Genomic DNA, 22,540 nt, shown 5'->3' with positions numbered 1-22,540 from the left:
GGTAAGAAGGCATGTTGATCCTAGAAGGGACCAGAATGTTAAATGGACTTACTCTACTGTGAAGAAAATGACTTTCAACACCATTCTTCTCTAGTTGATATTTCTCTTTGCTGATGCCAAGAGATTAGTTACTTAATGATTTTGGAAAGATCGAGTTATTTAAGCTCTCTCTGCCTCAGTTTCCTCATACTAATTTCATACTGATATAGCTTAATAATACTATATTTCACAAGGTGGTTGTGAGGATTAAGTGTTTGGAACAATGCCTGACACAAAGTAAGTGTTAAATAAAAGTCCACAGCAAAGAGAGTGGGCAAACGGGCAGACCGAGGGCCTGGAACGTCCACTGGGATAGGGTAGATGCTGGGAGGATAGATGGAATTGCAGGTGCAGAAGTTCGTTCACTCAGTAGAACGAGTTGTCTGAAGTCTGTGAATTAGAAACCACAGGTGGTCGTCTAGGCAAACCGTCAGCATTGAGGGTCTGGTACAGTTGTTCTGAACCAGAGGCCGCACAACCTACTCTCTCCTGGCCCTCTCTGAACATTTGGAAATATGGAGGTAGCCGTGTATGATTGACCTTGTGACTGGAATGTTGCTGACCTCTAGTGGGGACTCAGTGCATGGGACAAAGTTCTACACAAAGAATTATCCTGCTTAAAATGCCCAAAGCACCACTACTGATGAAAGAAAACAGAATGACCTCAGTAGGCAGGACTCAGGATGACAGGTGTTGTAAGTGCAGAGAACCTAAGAAACCCAAACATCAGTGGTTGAGGCGAGTTACCAAGCAACAGGATCTCTAGAACCTCACCTAAGGCAGGATTCAGAAGGCAGAGACTGGAAAAAGTGATGTGGAATCCTGAGTGTACAGGAGTGAAACAAGACTTCAGACATGGAACAGTATAGGGCTCTTTCCACAGTACCGTGGCCAACAGGTGTGTGTCTAAATTATACCCCAGCTCTGCCACTTAAATACTTGTGTGATATTATTTTTCTGAGCCTTGATTTCCTCCTCCATAAAAGAGGCATAATGAGAATAGTATCTACCTGATGGGATGCTATAAGAATCATTTGTGATAATACAGGGAGGTACTTAATATGGCACCTGACTCACTGTAAGTGTTCAGTCAAGAGAAGCTGATGTGATTATTGTCATTGTGAATAATAATGACAGAGATCCAATGAGGAGAATTGGGGTAATAAGTTGGGACCTTGGCCTTAAAAAAGCAAAAGTAACTTGGAGAAAATGATGTTAAGTGAAATAAGACAGGCATGGAAGAGAAATACCACTTGTTCTCACTCATACGTGGAAGCTAAAAAAGTTGATCTCATAGAAGTAGAGAGCAGAATAGTGGTTACTAGAGACTGGTAAGGAGACGGGGCGGGGGTGGGGAGAGAAGGTGGTCAATGGCACAAATTTGTAGGAAGAAAAAAAGAAGATCCAGTGCCCTATAGCCATATAGGGAGACCACAGCCAACAACACATGACTGTATAACTTCAAGTAACTATCGAGAGGATGTTCAATGTTCCCAACACAAAGAGGTGACAAATGTTTGAGATGATAGATATGCTAAACACTCTGATATGATCATTGCACACAGTGTAAATGTACCCAAATATCATATATTGTACTCCATAAATGTATACGATTATCATGGGTCAATTAAGAAAAAATAAAAGAAAAACAAAAAAAATTTCAAAGACAGAAATAGATTAGAGGTTACAGAAACAGGAAGGGGAGGAGGCTAATGAGAAGTTATTGCTTAATGGGTACTGAGTTTATGTTTAGGATGACAAAAAGTTTTGGAAATAGTTAAAGTAGCCGCTATACAGCATCATGGATGTAATTAATTCTACACAATTGTTTGTTTAAAATTGCTTAAAATGGAAATTCATGTGTTAAGTTTTACCACCAAAAAAAAGAAAAAAGAAAAAAAGGAAGCAAAAGTGCTGTTGTCAGTTTGGGACATAAGTTCACAGCTCAATCGGAGTGTGGAGACAGAGCTCCTGCCTTCTCTCCTGTGTCACAGCAGGGTTGGATTGGGGACAAAGAGGCTCTGATGCCATGGTTGGGAATCCAGCAGGTCTTTCCATGAGAAGGAGGAAAGTGGAAGATTCCAACTTTGCCATGAAGGAACTAGCAACCGAGCTGGGAAGCCAGGACTAACACTCGTCCACCATTACAAGCAATAGCATGTATGACAGCATTACAATTATGCAAATAATATCTATCTTTGGTTATGTATGTAGGGAAAAAATATTCTAAGAGGACATGACCAAAATGTTAACAGCGGGGATCTCTGAGAGATAATATGATTTTGAAAAAAAATCATGAATTAATTTTGTAATTGAAAAATGTTAGTCCTGAGTGATATAAAACAGCATATAATTCAGAGTTAAGAATTCTAGAACACCACAGAAATGAGAAATCCTGTGTTCTAGAATATTGTGGGAAGGTCTCATAAGGAGGAGGAATTTCAGGGCTCCTGAAGGATGGATGGGTTTAGATACGAGGGTCTTCAAAAAGTTCATGGAAAGATTTGTATTGCTTAATTCCATTTTTCCATGAACTTTTTGAAGTGCCCTTGTATATGGATGGGATAGGACTCTCTAGAGAGGAGATCTAAGCAAGTGGATAATTGTGACAGGTATGCCAGTTCTCAATTTACTGCCTCTCAGCTCTAAAGCAACTCTTTGCTCTGCTTTGTGATTCTGGAGCTAGACTCTACAGACATTTCTCTTCTGCCAGTTGGCACAATATTAGGCTTTGTCCTGATACAATATGTTTAAGAGATGGAGAAGATCTTCCTGCCAAAGGACTGAAGGGAGGAGAACAAGATGCATTAGGTAAAGTACAAGAAAATTATACTGGGCCTTAAACACTGAAAGACTAGTGAGAAATCTTCTCAGCATTGCGGACGGTCTCCTAGGAGCTGCTCAACATGACTGTGAAGCTTCCCACGCATTTCACCTTCTGGCTTGCTTATTCCTTTCTCCCAAGCCTATCATCTCTGATAGTCTATACCTTCCTGACAGATACAGACCCTAGTAATGTTGCCCCATGTTATCTCCACTATCTGAAACACCTTCTTCCATTCCTTGATGCCTTGATAAATATCTATTTGTCCTTCAAAAGGCTGATCAGGTGTTATTTTGGTGAAAGAAGTTTTCCCTGCTTCTCTGTCCACCAACTTAATAACTTCCTCCTCTACATCTAGACTACCTTTATTATGTACATCAAATTACATTGGGCTTATTTAGTATCTTTGTCCAACTTTTCTACTAGAGTGCACTTCTTAATGGCTTTAATTCTCCCTCGTATTTCCAGAACCTAGCAGACTACCTAGAACATAGCAGATGAACTGAACTGACTTGGGCTATGCTCAGAATCTCTCTAGAAGAAAGAATCTTACTATTTTTAAGGGATTGGAACATGCAGAATTAGTGGGGCATCATTGTTAGGGGTGGGATCGCATTTCGGCATTTCTGGTTTAGGAGACTGGCTTTTCAATATCTATTCCAGTAAATTCCATCACTATAAAATATCTCTACCTCTCTCTGTCTGTCTGACTTCTCTCTTTTGCACACAGGCAGGGTAGATATAGTGGGAGGATTAGAATCTATTGTGAATCAGTCTTCCTTGTGCCCAATCTATGAAATCATGAAAAGAAAAACATCTGTATTTCCTCATGAGGTTCTTTTCAATGTCCATCTCAGTTAAAATGTTCTCTTAACGTAAAGAAGGGGAAAGTTCAGAGGCACACCGTAGAATATTCATCACATTGCAGACATTCTGAGAATAATCAGGCTGGTTAAGTGACTCTCCAGGCTCATCTTACCTATCCTGAGCTGAGCGCATCTAGGTTTTGATTGGACTGTGGCCAGAGCTCATTAGCATAGTGTACCCTGACCTGAAATAAGGAATAGCGTCTGCTCAGAAAATGACCAGGTCTGCCTGGGACCTGAACTAGCGACGAGATTTTTGTGACACAGTATTGCCTGCACCTACATAAGAAGTCAGAAGGTAAGGAAGCCAGAAATCCTGAGGAGAGGTGAGTGTAAGCGATGTGGTAATGGCCACCCCATTCCGACAGGGTTTCATTCATTCTAGTTCGTTTTCTGTAGAAATGATGAAAATGGAATACATTTTGGCCAAGCTGCTTTAAAAAAGGAAGTCTTGACAAATTTAGTTTTTTAATCCTGGAGGAAAACTGAGTTTACTTGTTCATGGACTGTCAAATAGGTTTTTCTTCTTTTCTATGTTTTGTTCTTAACTTTCAGGGTAATATTAAATTAATGGTCATTCATTTGGCAAAAGTTTATATCAGAAAAAAATCTAAAAAGCAAGATAGTTTTTCTGCAGTAAGATTTTTCAATTCCCCTCCCTTCATTTAAAAACAAACAAGAGAAACATGTCTACCTTGCCTAAGCTTAAAAAAATGTTTTTAATTTTTGAAAATATAAATCTTGTTTTCCAAGGTTTTTAAAAAATGGATCTATCCCAATTAACTATAACAAAATTTGGGCCATTTGTGGTTATTGTTCAGTATCTTCTATATTTGTTGTTTAAGTCTTTTGAATTACAGTCAATCTGTGGCATCATGTCTTCAGTAACTCAATGTTTATTTTCCAAACATAGAATTTTACTTAAAACTCATGGGGATTTTGTTTTGAACATCAGTGTTTGAATTGGGGAGCAGGGACTTCATGCTCTTTGAGTCCACGATCACCAGGTTGTAACTGAGTATGGGTAGTGGGATAGGGTAGAAAGAAACTCGGTTTAGCTTGTTATTTAGTGGTCAAGAACTTCATTTATTTGTTTGGGTCAACAGTTTTCTATATACACACACTTTCCCTCAGTAGGATTCAGTGATTGATAAGTGTTAGGATTATATAAAGTTAAATATCTAAAGAACGGAGTTCATGGGACTTCCTAAAGTTTAGACTATTAATCTAACGTTGAATTTACTGTTTAGTTCTACATAACATCATGTCCCTTGTTTTCATAATAGCACCAACAAATGGAAACGTGTACATGTGAACATGTTTCACTTCATATACTACGAACAAGCACATTTTGTGTGTGAAATGATTCTTTTCTCAGGGTAGAACATTTTAAGTTTCTTTCTTTCTCTCTTTCTTTTTTCCTTTATTAATTCCCTTTAACCAATTATAGTTAGAAATTAGAGCGGTATTTCTGTGAGGGAAGAAATGCAATTTGAACAAACATTTTTGAATATCATTTACATACTGTAATTTAATCAAAGAAATGAAACAGAATCTTCTTGAGGGGTTGGGGGAGAATGACATTGCTGAAGATAAAGTCAGAAAGTCTTAAAGGGTGCTTTGGGTTAAACAATGGTTGAGAAACACTGTTTTAAAGCAGCAGTTCTCAAACCCACCCCACCCCTGATATTTGTCTAGAGATGTTTTTGGTTGTCACAACTTGGGTGGGGAGTGCTTTTACTAGCACCTAATGGGTAGAGACCAGGGAAGCTAAGGAACATTCTATGATGTACAAGATAGCCCCACACCAACAAAAAATTATTTGGTCCAAATATCAATAGTGCAGAGGTTAAGAAACGATATCTGAAGATATACAATGTACACAGGATTTATTGAGGAGACCAAAATTAATTAATCCCTAAGGCAGTTTGGATTTTAAAAAAACCTTCTAGATAAATGGAACGTGTTGTTTCCTCCCTTTTTGTGACCTTAATCACACATTAGCCAATTTGTGAAGGCATTTCCATGGAAACAACTCCAAGCCACTCTCACCCCAACACAGGTTAACAGAGGAAAAGGTCCTAACCATTGGGCTACCGACAACAGTCTCTTCTAAGGCTTTCGCAACCTGAGTCTAGCAATGAGAAAGGAAGCCCGAGCCTAAGGGTGAAAGCCATGATCACTATGATTCTAATTTCTAGTGGTCAAACTTTATTTCAGCAAGATTGCTAATGTCTTCTATGTTTTGTTTTTTATTAGTATGCTGGTACTTGCAAAAATGTCAATGAAACAGGGTTTTCTGACAGACAAGCACTGATTTTTATCTCTTGATAGATCAGTATCACGATCATTTATTTTTCAGCCTCAGAAAACAGTCTCTTGGTCTAAGCCACTTGAGTGAACTGATTCCACTATATCAAGAACCTCTGAGAGGAAAATTCTCAAGCAATTCTGAGGGAAGTTGAATAGACAGAAATCTGTGTGTAACCTGACCTTACCATGGAACCTGACGACTTTGATTCTGAAGACAAAGAGATGTTAAGCTGGGATATTAATGATATCAAACTGCCACAGGTATGTACTTGCTATAAGAATCTGCTTTCAGTGTTTGGCTATGAAGCCTTGACCATTAATCTGCTAAGATCTGGAAGAAAATTGGTGAGGTTCCCAACTGATTAAAACCCTCTCTTCCAGAACTTCAGCTGGGCATCTTACTGAGGAACTTTAAAAGGAGATGCCAAGACCTATGATTTGAGTGGGTGTTACCAGACTCCCCCAGTTATAGACTGAGGCAAAGAAAGTGCTACTTCCCTTCTCTTTCAAAGTCAGCTTGGCTCAAGTTGCACTCACTCTGGCTAGCTGGTATAATAATGTTCATGATCATTTATTTGCCTATATAGATTGACACTTCGTTATGCACAAGTCCCCATACAACCTCATTTTCTATAGTAATGGTTTTAAACTAATTCTATAAATAACTGGAAAGTACTGAAATGTCCACATGGGAGTGCTTTTGTGGGATACAGCATGCTCTTCTGGAACCTTTCTAAATACCTTTCACGCACATCTGGTTGCTTTCCACATACAGAGTGGCATTTATTTCATGTTTTCTTTCCCATCCTCTTTGGCAGTTGACTTCTTACCTCTTAACTTGATTGAAAGCATTAGTTATTTAAAACTGATTTTATGTGTGTATCATTTCTGACTTCTTTGTCTTCCTTTCTTAACATTTAAGATGTTTTCACTGAAACTTATTTGAAAAGGTAACTAGGAAAGCTAAGGCTGGAGACCTCTAGTACCAAGTAATGAAAAGTTCTAGTCTGCCTGATTCTGGAGAACGAGAAATTTGAATTATTTCAAGTAGGGGCAAGAGAATGGAGATTCCAATCTTGATTTACAGTCATTTCAGATTTTCACTCTAATGAAGACATTCTTTTGTTTCTCCTTAAATTCCCCCAACATTCTTTCCTGGTAGGTCTTAGGAAGACTGGAAGACAAAAAGTGTGCCCCCTTTTCCATTCATTTAAGGATGATCCAATTACCAAAGCTAAATCATGCAAATATTCATTTTAGGAGTTTGTGTTTCTAGTTGCTCTTAATTGATATTACAATTACTGTAACTGTTTGGGGAAACTTTAAATTTTAATTACTCTTGGCTTATGGACCCATATTTCTGCCTATTTTTAATTTCATGATTGCAGCCCCCAAATAGAACCTGGATATACACAAAATCAAGAGTTGGAGAAAGTAGATACATGGAAGACCTTGCAATGTCACATTCTAGAGCAAGGGTTTTAATGCAGTCTGAGGACCCCTGAAATGATGGGTAACACTGTGTGTTAACATGCGTATTTTTCTGGGGCAGAGGATCCATATCATTCCTCAGATCCATAAACAAAAAAGAAGAAGAAACACTTCCCTGGAGGGAAACTCAGGGCTTGTAAAAGTTCTTGTTCCAACATGAATTACCAAAAATGAAAGCATTCTCGGGTACATAGGACATTAAACTGAGAAATTTATGGCAAAAATACACATGCAATTTTGGAAATGTAGCCATTATAGTTCATAGAAAAAGTACTAAGATTACTCATGGAAATAGCTAAGTGCCCTTCAATTTGTTAAATACACCAGGGAAATGATTAAAAATGGAAATATCCCTTAATATTTTCTGAGCAGAGACAGCACCATCCTAATCTGGGTTTATGCTGGCTCTGGAGTTATATCAAGGACAGGTTAAAGTAAAAAATAAAAGGTCTTGGAAAGATTTCCGAACATATTAGAACAGCACAGGCTTTGGAAGTAAAATCCCTGGATTTGAAATCCAGTTTTGTCTCTTTTTATTCGTAGAGCCTCCAGGAGCTGTTTACCTTTTATGGAATTCCCTTTCCACTTCTGAAAATGAGGAGGTTGCCATCAAATGGACCTATGTGTTCTAATAGTCTAGAATTCTAGAAATGTCAGCCTCATGCCTAACACAGCGCCCAGCGTGTATTAAACAACAAATGACAAATATGAAATTCATTAATGAATGGCTCCATTGCTTATAATCAATCTGTGTGATTCTGGACATCTTGATATTCTTAAGTCTTAGTAACCTCCTCTGCAAAATGAAACTAGTAATTCCATATATACCCTACCCCAATCTCTAAGCTGTTTAGAGTAGTGTTTCCCAAAATGAATTCTGTAGAATACAAGTTACAAGGAATTTTAATAGGTGCTGTGAAGAGAAAAAAGGGGCAACACTAGGCTCAACTAAGTTAAACAGATTTCCTTACTGCAGACTTGGAGTCCTTTGTAACATCCTGTGCATTCACTGGTGGCTCTCCCAAGAGGAGGCTGTATTAAGTGGTGTTGCCCTAACTTATTTTTTACCATGGAGCTCTTTTTTCATGGAGCCCCTCAGGTGATAAATGCTCTTCAGACCACCGTTTGGGCATTAAAAAAAAAAATGTGGTTTAAAGCATCAAATGCAAAGTCTTGTTATTATTATAAATATCCCCAATTTAATTCTCTGTCCCACCTATCCAAATAACTCATAGTTCCTTTTTAATAACTGTATATTCTTGACAGAATTATTACTTCTGCAACACATAGGCAAATTCCTTTTCTGTTCACCCTTTCACGTCTTCAAGTTTCAAGACGGTTACCCAAATGCTAGTTGCATCTTCTGGTCTGAGAAACTTAACATCCTTTTATACACTTCAGACATATCAAGATTTATGGGTTAATTTTTGACAACAGTGAATAGTGAAACTTCTTTTTTCTAGTTGAAAATTGGGAAGGAATTCCTTTTCCCCCTAAATAGTACCCGTGTCACTAGAGAGAGATCACTTTACTCCTAATACCAGCCAGTCTCCAAGCAGAAGTACAGGCTGTTCCAATACACTACAGTAGACAAACACCCTGAATCATTTTGTTCTTAAGCACTGAGCAATTTTCAGATTAAGCCCATTGCCAAAGCCATGCCAAACCATTAACTCACAATTCCAAGGTTTAAGTACACTTTTTGTAGAGAAAACATTATCTAGAATAAAATAGTCGAGTCAACTACAGAGAAGCCACAGCTCTGATTAGTTCATTATGGACCATGATTTTACCCAGCAAAGTTTCCTTTGCCTCTACAGAGGAGGAGCCCAAAATTGTGAGCAAAGGTGAATATTTGAGCTCTTTCTGTGAATTCACATGGCCAAATACAATCAGAATGAGCCAATGATAGTAGTCAGATGTGTGTTTGTGCTAGGGAGCTAACAGGTAAACCAGATTCTGCATTTCTTGTCAATTATTATCTGACTGCATGATCAGGACATGTTGTTGTTGGTCTGATGGGGACACCCATGACTTTGCCTTCTTTGCCCAGTGTTCTCTTTGACTTCAAGGCCATTTGAACTTCTTTGGGACAACTCCACCTAGATGGACTCCCATAACCATAGGGTCCCCCACTATTGGGGCAAGAATTCTCCTCCCACTCTGTGTAACGGGGAGAGGAGCATTACTGCATCTGAGGTAGCAGAGACTCTTTTCCAGGAGCCCACCAGTGGGTCCCTTGCTTAGCTGGGTGAAGTGGAAAGAGGAAGGGAGAGGAGAAGAGAGAGGTAGGTGATGGAGAGAGTCTGAAAGCTGGTCTAACTTGGCCCAAGTTTAGTGTTTTGTGAGCAAGTAAGTAACTTTGAGTTTTGAGTCTTGATCCTCCAACTAAGGTAGGAAATAACAGGATTAATCTAAGGAGTAATGCTTGAGTTGACACAAAATCATTTTGTTGAATTGAATTTCTCTCTTTGGTAACCATGAAACTCCTTCGAGTTTCATTTCCAGTTGGCCCAGAAGAATTTGTAAATCAAAATGCTGGTTGAAGTTTTTTTCTGTTTTCCTTAAAGAACAACTAATTTTTTTCCCTCTATCTGACTTGTTTAAAGGTGTGTCTGTTTGCTATCACTGTTCTATTTGGAAACATTTATTTATAAGGAATTAATAAGCTATTCATATAATTAAAGAAAACCTGGCAGATAATTGCTTTATATGAGTGGACTATACTCCAAATGAAAACCAGTTTCATAATATCATAACATGATAATGTAGATATTTTTGATACCTTATTTCAGAATTCTGATTTTAATCTATTAGTTTTATATAAGACCATATATTTAATTCTTCAGGTACCCTATATAGAGTTACAAAGATTTTGAGTAAGTTAGAGGATTAAGTCTCTTACTAAAAAATTACAAACAGAACTCATAGATATCAATTAAACCCACAATAATGTTACCCATGAGATTATAAAATATAAATTAGTTAGATTTACATACTGGAAACCTTAGGAATAGTCTCTTTCAATTATAAACTACTTAACCAAGAGGAAAAACAAAGAGTTACTCATGAAAAGTTAGAAATTAAAGTAAACAAAGGATCTAAAAAGAAGAAAATATTTTGTGGAGATTCGCAAAATAAGATAAAGAAAAGATTATTCTTTCTTTTTAAATTTTGCCCTCAGAGGCCGTAAATTTTAAGAAGCTTTCAGAAATCATGATCACCCATTTGACCTTTGGGTTTCTTTACATTATTGGGATCTGGGTTTTCTCTTAGTTTCAGTGTAAAAAGATGTCAAAGAACCCACTAAACGTCCAGGTCAAAACACTGGGAGTGAGTCAATAGCCCAGAGAATAGCTGGATGTGAATACATTTATTTACTCCTCGTAATTTTTTCAGCCCATACATTGTCAAAATCACTACTGCATTGTTACTGGAACTAGAAAACTAGTGTACAAGTGGAGGGGCTGTCAAAAAAAAAAAAAAAAAAAAAGCTTAAAAGACAGTGGAGATCACTCTTCCTTTACAGGCAGGAGGAAGTCTTTGCTTTAATCAGAGCATTTGAGACACTCTCTCCAATATATTCCCCTCCTCCTGGTTCATGGGATTTATGGCACTGACCAGCCTGAGGGGCCACTCCCCTTTACCACATGAAAATCTCAGCTTTTCTCTAAGTCCACAGTGCCCTTGTCTCTGCTATCGTGACAACTGTGCTTTGTAATGGAATAGTTCAAATCCACCTAGAGATTTTGATGGTCCAAATATTAAAGTACACATTTTAATCTTTTAACCTGTATTTTTATTATTTCATAAGATAAAATATTCGATTATGCTTTCTATGGCATTTCTGTGAGAGTAAATGAGAGCATTGTTTGGGGCTTTTAATAAGAAGAAATAAGGAAGAAAGAAAAGATGGATGGAGAAAGCAGGAGGGGTGATGCCCCAGGTGCTTCTCTCACTCCAGCATTAAATCTTATCAAGCTAAGAATTATCAGGGAATTGTGGGAGAGGGAAGGACCTGAAAAAGTAAACAATAAAGCTGGCATGTTGGCCTGGCCGGGCCTCTCTCTGGGAAATGCTACTATAGCTACCTGATGGACCAGAGGGGCTTCTCCAGGCACTGCACTCCAGTGATTTATACCCTTCCCCCTTCTCTTCCTTGACTACTTTCCCTTCCCTACCATGGTAGTTACAGTACTGCCCACGAAGTGCTAGCCATTGTCACAGCTCTGAGAGGGAAAGTTGTGGAACAACAGGTACACCAACTAAGCTTTTTGTTTTATAGGACTCTTGTCTTGCATTTGGATTGGCAAGTTTAAAGCAGAAAGTGACCTCTCTGTGGGTCTTCTCTCCCAACAGCAGATGGCTCTTACAACTGCATTGACGGGTGTGTGTGGCCCCAGATCTAGTAGAGTAACAGCTAACATTGATATGGAATCTGCTCTCTGCAGGCTCTGTTTTGAGTGTTTTGCGTATGTTAATTCATTCAGTCCTCATAATATCACTGTGAGATACTCCTGTTACCTCCATTTTACAGAGCAGGGAATGGAGGCATTGAGAGACAAAAGAATGACATTAAGATTCACATCCACGATCTCAAAGTTTTTGTAAAGGGCCAGGTAGTAAATACTTTAGGCTTTGTGGACCATGCAGTCTCTGACACAACTATTCAGCTCTGCTGTGGTAGTGCAAAAGCAGCCACAGACAATAATTAAATGAATGAATATGGCTGTGTTCCAATAAGACTTTATTTACAAAAACAGGCAGTGGGCTGGATTTGTCCTATGGGCCCTAGTTTGCAGTCCCCAGCTCTTAACCACTAAATAGTACCACCCTGGACATACATAAAACATCTCATTTATATTTCTTCAGACCACCTCAGTCCCATGACATTTCATTCAAACAAGTATCATTATATAGGAATTAGAGTTTTCAACACATCTGCTCTTCACAGCACTTTTGTGAGGCAGGTTTTATCAGTATCCCCATTTTAAAGAAGAGCAAAATGAAGCTTCAGAGACAAAGTCATTTGTCCAAAGTCTCACGTTACAAAGTTCTTTGGCACATTCTAAAATTTTCCTTCTGAATTTTTTTTTCCTTTTTTTCCCCTCATATTCTGTGCTGTGCTTTCTTGTTGGGGAAGCAAAGGAGAGGCACCCTGATCTCTGCTTCTGGACCTTCTAGAATCTTCTAGATGAAAAACGTTCTTGTACCATGCCGGGTCTCTGAAAGATGTGGGGATGGGCACAGCCTAAGTTTGACTGCTGAGACAGCTTGATGACTCTCACTCTAAAGACTAGACAGGGTCTGTCAAAAGCAGCACCTATGCACCAATGTAGAGCCTAGGAATATGAGGCACCACGTCAGCAACTAACATTAATTTAGAGCTCACAGCATGGCAAGTGCTAAGTATTTTATTTATATTATCATAGTTAACCTTCAGAACAACTCTCAAGGTAGGCAGGTCTCATTATCTCTATTTTGCAGGTGAAGAAACAGAGGCACAGAAAGCAAAATAACTTATGCTATAGAGATTGAGTGTTCTGTGTCCCTGAACTTTTAAAAAAATTTATTATTTTATTGTGGTCGAAAACACAACACAAAATTTGCCATCTCAGCCATTTTTAAGTGTACAGCACAGTAGTGGTAACTATACGTACACTGTTGGGCAACAGATCTCTAGAACTTTTCTATCTTGCAAAACTGAAACTCTTATGTTCATTGACTCAGAACTCCCCTTGTCTCTGACCTTTTAAAGGAGAATTTAGTCAGATGTTCAGGCACACAGAATAGTTCCAGTCCTGACAAGAACACAGAGGTTTCCAGTCAAAACAAGCTCTTCCTTACTCCTTTGCCACGTAGAGAGAAACGAAGAAAATCTCTGGGGAGGGGGATGGCAGGAAGGTTTAAGTGGCTCTCAGGACCTTTCTGAACCAGGACTCTCCAGTCTTCCCACCTCTTATCTCTGGCGACGTTGCATAAACCTGTAGGATTCCCAGTGAGGTAAGCACAGTGTGGTATGAGACATTATCTCACCATCCTTCCACAATATTTTCCACAGTTATTGTGTAAGAGCATAATATTACTTCATCCTTAAACATTCTTACTGAGAAATGGTCATTACTTTTGTCACCCAGGGCTAGAGAAACACTAACCAGATAGAGCTCAGAGGGCCTAAATTATGACCCATTTGGGTCCAGCGACTAAATGCTCCAGCAGTCACTTTGCCGCTGTCATGATGTGCTGGCAGATCCCTCTGTCAGGATTAAACTTAGGAAGGTCTTTGCCAAAGGTCTCTTGCCTAGCTCTTTTAAAATTATTGTTTGTTTATTGCGGCTGGCCGGTATGGGGATCTGAATAACCCAGCTCTTGAGTGCGTAACCATCCTTCCCGTCAATCCAGTCCACAGTGATTGACAGTTGTGTCTAGCTGAAACTCTCACAGTTTGCTTCCTGTTTCTATCAGAATGTGAAGAAGACCGACTGGTTCCAGGAGTGGCCGGATTCCTACGTGAAGCATATCTACAGCTCGGAGGACAGGAGCGCGCAGCGGCACCTGAGCAGCTGGGCCATGCGCAACACCAACAACCACAACTCCCGCATCCTGAAGAAGTCCTGCCTGGGCGTGGTGGTGTGCAGCCGCGACTGCACCGCGGACGGGGGCCGCAAGATCTACCTGAGGCCCGCCATCTGCGACAAAGCCCGGCAGAAGCAGCAGAGTGAGTGGGACTCGGCGGCCCCGGCAAGGAAGCAGCACCCGTTCAGACGCCCCCGCATCCCCCCCAGATGGGCCCGATGTCCCAGCACATCCCGAGGGCCCAGCCCTCTCACTGGAGTGTAGTGGAGGCCAGGCTGTTCCCACAGACAGCATAGTAAGGGGCACCCACCAGTCCCCTTCTCCCCCGTGTCTGCCCCATATATTTGTCATGATCAGAGCACCCTCCAGGAAAACTGCTCCCTTGGGTTAAGGCACCTGACTCAAGGCCCCTGTTAAAAGGAAGACGTATCACTTAGGGGGCAAACATTAATTCATCAGCGACCCACATAACGTTTAGGAGAGAGTAGTTTATCAGATTTGCCACCTGACATCTTGAATCCCTAAGTGATCTCAATGAGTGCGTTCATCTGAAGTGGCAGCAGTGGGACTAAATTTTAGGTTAGACTCAATTCCATCCATTTAGGTTCATGATGTAATCACATGCTGAGATATTTGTTTGTTTGTTTAAGTCATATTCACTGGATCATGAAATAGATACATTCAGTGTTCCCTGTGTCTTGCCAACTTCAGACCTCAAGTTACTTGTCTCCATAACTTACTGCCAGGGCAGGACCTGGTATCATTCATTTACACCTTAGTGAAAATTTGGTAGCTGTGTTCCCTCTCCCATGTGGCTTTGCCTCTTGTCCCTTACTTCTGATTGTATAATGAAAGAATTTTTTTCCACTACAAAGAATTTCAAATATCAGTAAATAAGTAGGGAGAGATTTTTTGCTTAGAAGAGCTCTTTCCTGACTTGGGAAATATTCCACTTGATATGTAACTGCTTACTCTAGCCTTGTGTAAGACTGATCTGGACCATTATACTGGCCAGGCCTCTAGGGTCAGGAGTAATCCCCAGTGGGTGGAAGCCCATAAAACTGTGCCCAGGTTTATTCACTGCCCTGGATAAACTCGAGGTTTATCCATTCGAGTCAAGGCTAAAACTGTCAAGGCTACAAAGACTCAGGAGTCAACCAACATGGTTCAGTCAGGTGTGGTCACTTTCTATGCTCTTTTGTAGGGAGGCGCTGTCCCAACTGTGATGGGCCTCTGAAGCTAATTCCTTGCCGAGGCCATGGTGGCTTCCCGGTCACCAACTTCTGGAGGCATGACGGACGCTTCATATTTTTCCAGGTTGGATTTGAATTATGTGATTCTGTTTCTCTTTAATTTGATAAATATATCAAATTAAATTTACAGAGTATCATTACAGAGTTTTAACAGGTGACTGAGATCCTGCCCCAACTCTGAGGGTTTACACTCTGGGGGAGCAAATGTCTGTGCCCCACTCTTCAGTAGAGGTTTGAAGTGCTGGAGAGCCCTTGGAGGGCAGCTGCCCATCTGATCAAACCCAGGCTAGTGTGCTCGTAGCCTTCAATGAACCTCTGTTTGAATACCAGCTCTAACTCTCAACTAGATCTGTAAACCTGAACAAGTTGCTTTACTCCCTTAAGCCCCAGTTTTCTGAAAAACGTGTAGGAAGTACTAATGAGGGCGTGGTACAACTAGTGGTGAAGATTGGATTCTGACATCAGACTGCCTGGGTTTGAATCAGTGGAGTGCTGGCAAACTAACTCTCCAAAAAGAAATGTCCTGATTTGTAGGCATTTGCCAGTTTCTGTGATATAACTACTCCCATCATGGCTGATTTCAAGCTACCAGCCATTTTTAACAATCAGCTCAAAAAATAATTGAATATTTAACAATCAGTTCTCAGTGTGGCCAGCTCCAGCTAGGGGAAACCTGGGTCCCCCACTTATTAGTAGAGGTTACCCAGGTGGCATAATCACCCCATGCCCCAGTTTCCTATTCTGCAAACTGGAGTGATAATTATGGTATGTACCTCAAGGGATGTGCTGAACATTTAATGAGATAAGACACACAGTGTGTTTATTAGTGTCCTGCACATACTATAGGAAGCACTTAATAAGCGTTACTTATCATTATGAACGTGACTTTGCTGTGTGGGTGAGAGGCAGCACAGGTATTTCAAAGGTTTACCAGTCTTGTCACAATAGGCAACTATACCACCTCTGAGTCATGTGGCAGGACCCAGAGTAAAAACCTACACACCCTGAAGTACTATTTAGTCATTTATTTCATTGCTTCTTTTTTCCTTCCTTGTCTGCTTTAAGTCAAAGGGAGAGCATGACCATCCTAAACCAGAAACCAAGTTGGAATCCGAAGCAAGAAGAACAATGAAGAAAGCACACATGACATCTTCCTCCACCTCCTTAAACCAGAAGGGGAGACCAGAGACAAAGGTATCCTTTCATTATGTGTGTTCAAAACATAGAGCAACTTGCCACACCTGTGGTAGGGGCAGTAGATTTCCCCGGTCCCTTGCCGACAAATGAAAGCCAAAATTTATATACTATCAGGCTCATCTACAAACGAGCATCCACCAAAGGAACTGAATCTGAGGTTTTATTCTTAATTTCTACCATCTTGGTAGCATGCTCTCAACCATAAATTCCATATAATTGTACAATCGTCTTCCCTACTACAGTGAAAAAAAGAACTTGTATTAGTACTTCAGCTATACTTGGCGTTTCTATATTTTGGTTCTCATAAAACCAAAATTAACAAAAATGATCTCCACAAAGTATTAGCCTCATCCTTCCGCTCCCAAATCTCCACGCATCCCCCAGATTGTTTCCTTAGCGTACTCTACCAAGATGAAATAAACAAGTAATTTCTGAAAATGATGGTCACACAAGGGTGGTGGTGGGTGACTCCCTATAGACAAACTGTGATGTGAAGTCCACCACTTTGTGGGCATCATATCATAGGTTGTGAGTTTGTCTGATTAATAGTCACAGTAATTCCTATACTTTTTCTACAGTTCAAAGCTCCACATTTCTTTTCAGGAGAACAGAGATGGAGCTGGTCCATCTTTGGAGGTTCTAAATGTACCTTACACAGAAGAAATTGTAATTTGAGTCTGTCGTAGGGAAATGTGAGACCCCCAAACCCAAATGGCTGGTCCCTCATCCTCTCTCCCAGCCATGGGACAAGTCAAAGGACATCTCCTCCCACTCACTCCACCCGGTCACAGCCCTTTCCATCCCTATAATTGTCCTCTCATTAGCCGATTGCTTTACATAAACAAGAGCATAACTTAATTCTCAACTAAATTCTTTTCTTGGGACTAACTGGAGAACAATGGAGAAAGTATCCTCCATTTATTAAAAATAAATTTACACTTCATGTTCTAGATTTTCTGTTTATGATTCAACAAAATTCCCATGAGTTCAGAGAAAAGTCTCTTGAGGAGAAAACAACAACAAAAACAACAACTTAAAAACCCTGGTCTCTCAGACTACAACTAGCACTAAAAAATAGAAAAGTCAATGGTGGAAATGATGAGAAAGAGACAGGGCGGGGGGAAACCCCTGAGAGTTGTACTGTGTATGATAAAAGTCTTTGAAACTGGAGCATGATTTTTCTTAAATAGGTGCTTGTAAGTTTCTTGAAAAGGCAGTTAGGAGATCAGATTTGTGTTTGAATGAGAAACATCTCAAATATACTCTTGTCTCCACAGAGCGTAGGGAAATTCAGCTCTTACTGGTTAGCAAGCTTTAAAATGGAAATGGAGGCAGTCTTGGCCTCTTTCAAGTCTTGACTGGTTGTGGTAAAGCTGCTTCAAGTATGTAAGGAATGAGGAAAATTTGACGGGCACTTACTCATACAGAGTAACTCGTGGGTGCCTATGGTAGTGGTGTCAATGTGCTTAACTTATTAACGTGAGCATTTCGCTTTCCTTTCCAGTCTCTTCCAGGTGAAACACAAAGTCAGGGGAGTTTACCTTTAACTTGGTCTTTCCAGGAAGGCGTCCAATTGTCTGGTAGTTACAGTGGACGTTTAATAGCTAACGCTCCCCAGCAGAACTCACTGAATGATTGCTTATCCTTCTCCAAAAGCTATGGTTCGGGGGGAAGCACCGATCTGGCAGACACGACTTCTACCTTGGACCCCACTAAACTGTATGAAAAATGCAAATTGTCTAATAGTAGGATCTACAGTAGTGCAGACCTGCTCCAGCCTTCCTTCTCTGGAGTCTATTCGGATTATGACAATCTGCAAACATGGAATAAAAATGCCTCTTTGGGGAGAAATCCTATTAATGACAGCTGTTGTTCCAACTATCCTTTTCCTCTGACCAGCTGGCCTGGTGACTTTTCTTCTTCCCCGAACTCTTCTGAACCTTTTTTCCAGCAGATTCCACTGGAACCGCCTGCAGCCAAAACTAGCTGTTCTCCATTGTGGCCAAACTCAGGGAGTGATTTTTATGAAGAGAAGGTGTCTGTGGATTTCAACAGCTACGTCCCTTCCCTCACGTACCATTCACCTCAGGACGACCCCTTTCTCCTCAGCTACACCCCTCATCCTCCCCAGCAATATTCACTGCCAGGCAAGAGCAGGATCTGGGATTTTGAAGAGCAAATGCCATACATGGGTTTGGATCACTGCAACAATGAAATGCTTCTAAACCTGTGTCCTTTGAGATGACCCAAATCTTTCACAATTCCCTCACTCCATTTTGGGAAATGTCTGGATGAATTTCCTCAGGAAACAGTTTTCAAAACATAACCTCAGATAAATGGAAATTGCAACAAGCAGTAGGCAAGACTTCTTTGTTCACTCAAAGTAATCTTTCTGGCTCCTGCTCCTTCACCCTAGTACTTCCATCCTTAATAATGAATGGAAACTCCTCCAATCTGTGGCTTGAAATGCTCTCTGCTCCTCACCCTCCACACACATTGTTTGGGGCTCTCAGGACCTCAGCTGCACTATCAGTTGGCTTTTCATTGCCATCAATGCATATCAAACTGAGCAGAGATGTGAAAAGCCCATTTACCCAGATCTCATCTGTGCCTTCTTGGGAACTGAGTGCAAACGAGCAGAGATAGTCGACGAGCTGCGGACATGTAGAGCACAGAAGATTCTTCCACTGAAGTATTCAATATTTTGTCTAGTTGTGGGATTAATTTATAGAAATGTGTTTTCTAGATGATTTCTAACAGTCATTAAGATAAGAAACGTGACCTAATACCATTTCATACAGACAAAGCACAGCACAATTAAATGGTCACATGAAGAGAAATTCCAGTGGCAGCAAGTGTTCTCCTCCGTCTCTCCTTTCCTTTTCCCTCTTCCTCCCTGACTTCCCTTTCCAAGTGCTCAGATTTTATCCCAGTTATCTTTATTCTTTCTGGCACCTTACTTGGTGCCAGGTTCATAACATGTGAGAAACATTTGTTTAGAAAAGTCTTTGTGCAATTAACATGGCCATGGTTGGCCAGCCGTATTTTGAATTCCAGTGGCTCTCCTTTGCTAAAGTACTTTGCAGTAAAGGTGAGCCTAGTCATAAAATCTGGAAAGAACCATGTAATAAACAAGCATTTTCAAAAGTAAATGATTGTTTTTATTTGAATTGCAACAAATGCATATGATGCACAATTCAAAAGTGAAAAAGAAGCCTTCTTCTCTTCAACACTGACCAGTTTCTTAACTATTCTTCTGGAGATTAAAGATATTATCTGCATATATATTATTATATATTATATATAAAAATATTGTAAGAAATGCATGATACATATACACAAGCATAAACATAAACAATATCATACCAGATTCATTTGTAGCATGGCTTTTGTCATTTTAGGGCACTTTTTTTATGAATATTCATGAGATGCAAAGCTACTTGTCACCCCTCGTGCCCATGATGTGAGGGCCAGATTCATACTGGCAGCATACCCATTACCAGATATTTCTTTTGTACCCTGTGTCCACCCAATTATCCCCCAACATCCCTCCTCCTCCCCCTTTCCCCCATCTCCAGTTTGAGCCCCAGGAATGTTCTCTCCCTCTGTAAGACCAAAGCACTACTGTGGTCTTTCTTTCCTTCCATCTTTCTCTCTTAGCTCCCACATGAGTGAGCACATGCGGTATTTATCCCTCTGTGCTTTGCTTATTTCACTCAACATAAGTTTCTCCAGGCTCATCTGTGTTGTTGCAAATGGGAGTATTTTATTCCTTTTTTACGGCAGAGTAGTATTCCATGGTGTATACATACCACAGTTTCCTTATCCAATCATCCATCAGTGGACATTTAGGTTGGTTCCATATCTTGGCTATTGTAAACAGAGCTGCGATGATCATGGGGGTGCAGGTATCACTTCAACATGATGACTTCTATTTCTCTGGATGTATACCCAGAAGAAGGATTGCTGGATCCTTTGATTAGGACACATTTTGAACATTAGGTCCTTATAATGCCTCATTTTTAATGGTGCATAATACATCATGACTGTTATAATTAGGTAGTTCCCTATTGATAAACATTTAGATTGGTTTGAATCTGCGAAATTGGTTTAAGTGCATAAAATTTATATATTCAGCTTAGAGTTATAAAGCAAACGCTTGTATAAGCACCATCCAGGCCAAGAAATAGAACTTACTGGCACTTCAGAAGTTACCCTTATTGTGGTCCCTAGTCCCACCCACTCCTGATCACAAGCCCCTTCCTGCATCCCCAGATCACAAGACTGGCTGTTTATATTTTTATTTATTTATTTATTTTTGTATGTATTCTTAAGCAATAGTTATGTTTTGCCTTTTTTGGGAAACCTAATAAATAGAATCATATAGTATACAGACGGTCTCTGACTTGCAATGGTTCAACTTACTATTTTCAACTTTATAGTGTGAAAGGTTACACATGCAGTAGAAGCCATACTTCAAGTGTGCATACAACCAGTCTGTTTTTCCCTTTCAGTACAGTATTCAAATAAGTTACATGAATTGAACACTTGACTGGAATATAGGCTTTGTGTTAGATGATTTTGTCCAACTGTAGATTAATGTAAGTAAGTGTTCTGAGCACATTTAAGGCAGGCTAGGCTAAGACAAGATGTTCTGTAGGTTTGGTGTATTAAATGCACTTTCAATATACGATGGGTTAATCAGGACATAATCCCATCGTAAGTCGAGGAGGATCTGTACTTTAAATTACTGAAGTTTAATATATATATATAAAAACATGCACAGGTCATTGAATACAGCTCAGTAAATTGTCATAAGGACACACCAGTCCAGCCACCACCTAGTTAGTGTACATTCTCTTATAATCTTGTCTTTTCTGCTCAACATTGTGTCCTTAAGAGTCATCATATTGTGTGTAGCTGGAGTTTGTTATTTTCAGTGCTGCATTAAATTTATTCTCACCCCAAATGCCTTTCACCCACACTCTAAAACAGGGTCTGTGCTTCCTAAAAAATTTGGTTCAAAATTCTAGGAAGTGGTGTCTGATGAAATTCAGTTTCACTCACATCTCCAGTATTTTGCTCTCACACACAGTCCTTGAGGATAAACAACCAACTATAAACCTATAATCACTGGATCCAAGGATTTGAAGAAAGTGTAAAGATCTTTGTACAAATATTTGTGGGTTTTTATTTTACTTTATTTTGTCAATATACAATGTGGTTGATTATTGTAGCCCACTACCGAAACCTCCCTCCCTCCCCCCTCTCCCTCCTCCCTCCCAACAATCTCCTTTCTGTTCACTTGTATCAACTTCAAGGAATTGTAATTGTTGTGTCTTCTTCCCTCCCCCCCCTTCCAGGTTGTTTGTGTATTTACTTATTTATTTTAGCTCTCACAAATAAGTGAGAACATGTGATATTTCTCTTTCTGTGTCTGACTCATTTCACTTTATATAATTCTCTCTAGGTCCATCCATGTGTGAATGGTAGTATTTAATTCTTTTTTATAGCAGAGTAGTATTCCATTGTGTAGATATACCACAGTTTCCATATCCATTCATCTGATGATGGACATTTGGGCTGGTTCCAACTCTTGGCTATTGTAAAGAGTGCTGCAATGAACATTGGGGAACAGGTATACCTTAGACTTGATGATTTCCATTCCTCTGGGTATATTCCCAGCAGTGGGATAGCTGGGTCATATGGTAGATCTATCTGCAATTGCTTGAGGAAACTCCATACCATTTTCCATATAGACCACCATTTTTCAGTCCCACCAACAATGTATGAGAGTTCCTTTTTCTCCGCAACCTCGCCAGCATTTACCATTCACAGTCTTTTGGATATTAGCCATCCTAACTGGGGTGAGATGGTATCTCAGTGTGGTTTTGATTTGCATTTCCCAAATGCTGAGTGATGTTGAGCATTTTTTCATGTGTCTGTTGGCCATTCGTATGTCTTCCTCTTAGAAATGCCTA

General features: G+C 39.9%; 1 protein-coding gene across 1 annotated transcript; it reads left to right on the top strand.

The window, feature by feature from the left end:
- The first annotated feature begins 6,228 nt into the window (after positions 1-6,228).
- GCM1 (glial cells missing transcription factor 1) lies at positions 6,229-18,804 on the top strand. Its single transcript, XM_063096088.1, has 5 exons — positions 6,229-6,303; positions 13,999-14,251; positions 15,314-15,426; positions 16,428-16,556; positions 18,064-18,804. The coding sequence occupies exons 1-5, from the start codon at positions 6,229-6,231 to the stop codon at positions 18,802-18,804; spliced, it is 1,311 nt and encodes a 436-aa protein (XP_062952158.1).
- The last annotated feature ends 3,736 nt before the right edge of the window (positions 18,805-22,540 follow it).

The sequence above is a fragment of the Cynocephalus volans genome, chromosome 5 (genome assembly GCF_027409185.1).
Source record: "Cynocephalus volans isolate mCynVol1 chromosome 5, mCynVol1.pri, whole genome shotgun sequence".
NCBI classification, from domain to species: domain Eukaryota; kingdom Metazoa; phylum Chordata; class Mammalia; order Dermoptera; family Cynocephalidae; genus Cynocephalus; species Cynocephalus volans.
This window is presented reverse-complemented; position numbering and strand designations above follow the sequence as displayed.

Excerpts from the sequence above, each read along its gene's own strand:
- GCM1 (XM_063096088.1), top strand. The coding sequence starts at position 6,229 with ATGGAACCTGACGACTTTGATTCTGAAGACAAAGAGATGTTAAGCTGG. Across the intron at positions 6,304-13,998 it reads ATGATATCAAACTGCCACAG|AATGTGAAGAAGACCGACTG; the intron begins GTATGTACTTGC and ends TGTTTCTATCAG. Across the intron at positions 14,252-15,313 it reads AGCCCGGCAGAAGCAGCAGA|GGAGGCGCTGTCCCAACTGT; the intron begins GTGAGTGGGACT and ends GCTCTTTTGTAG.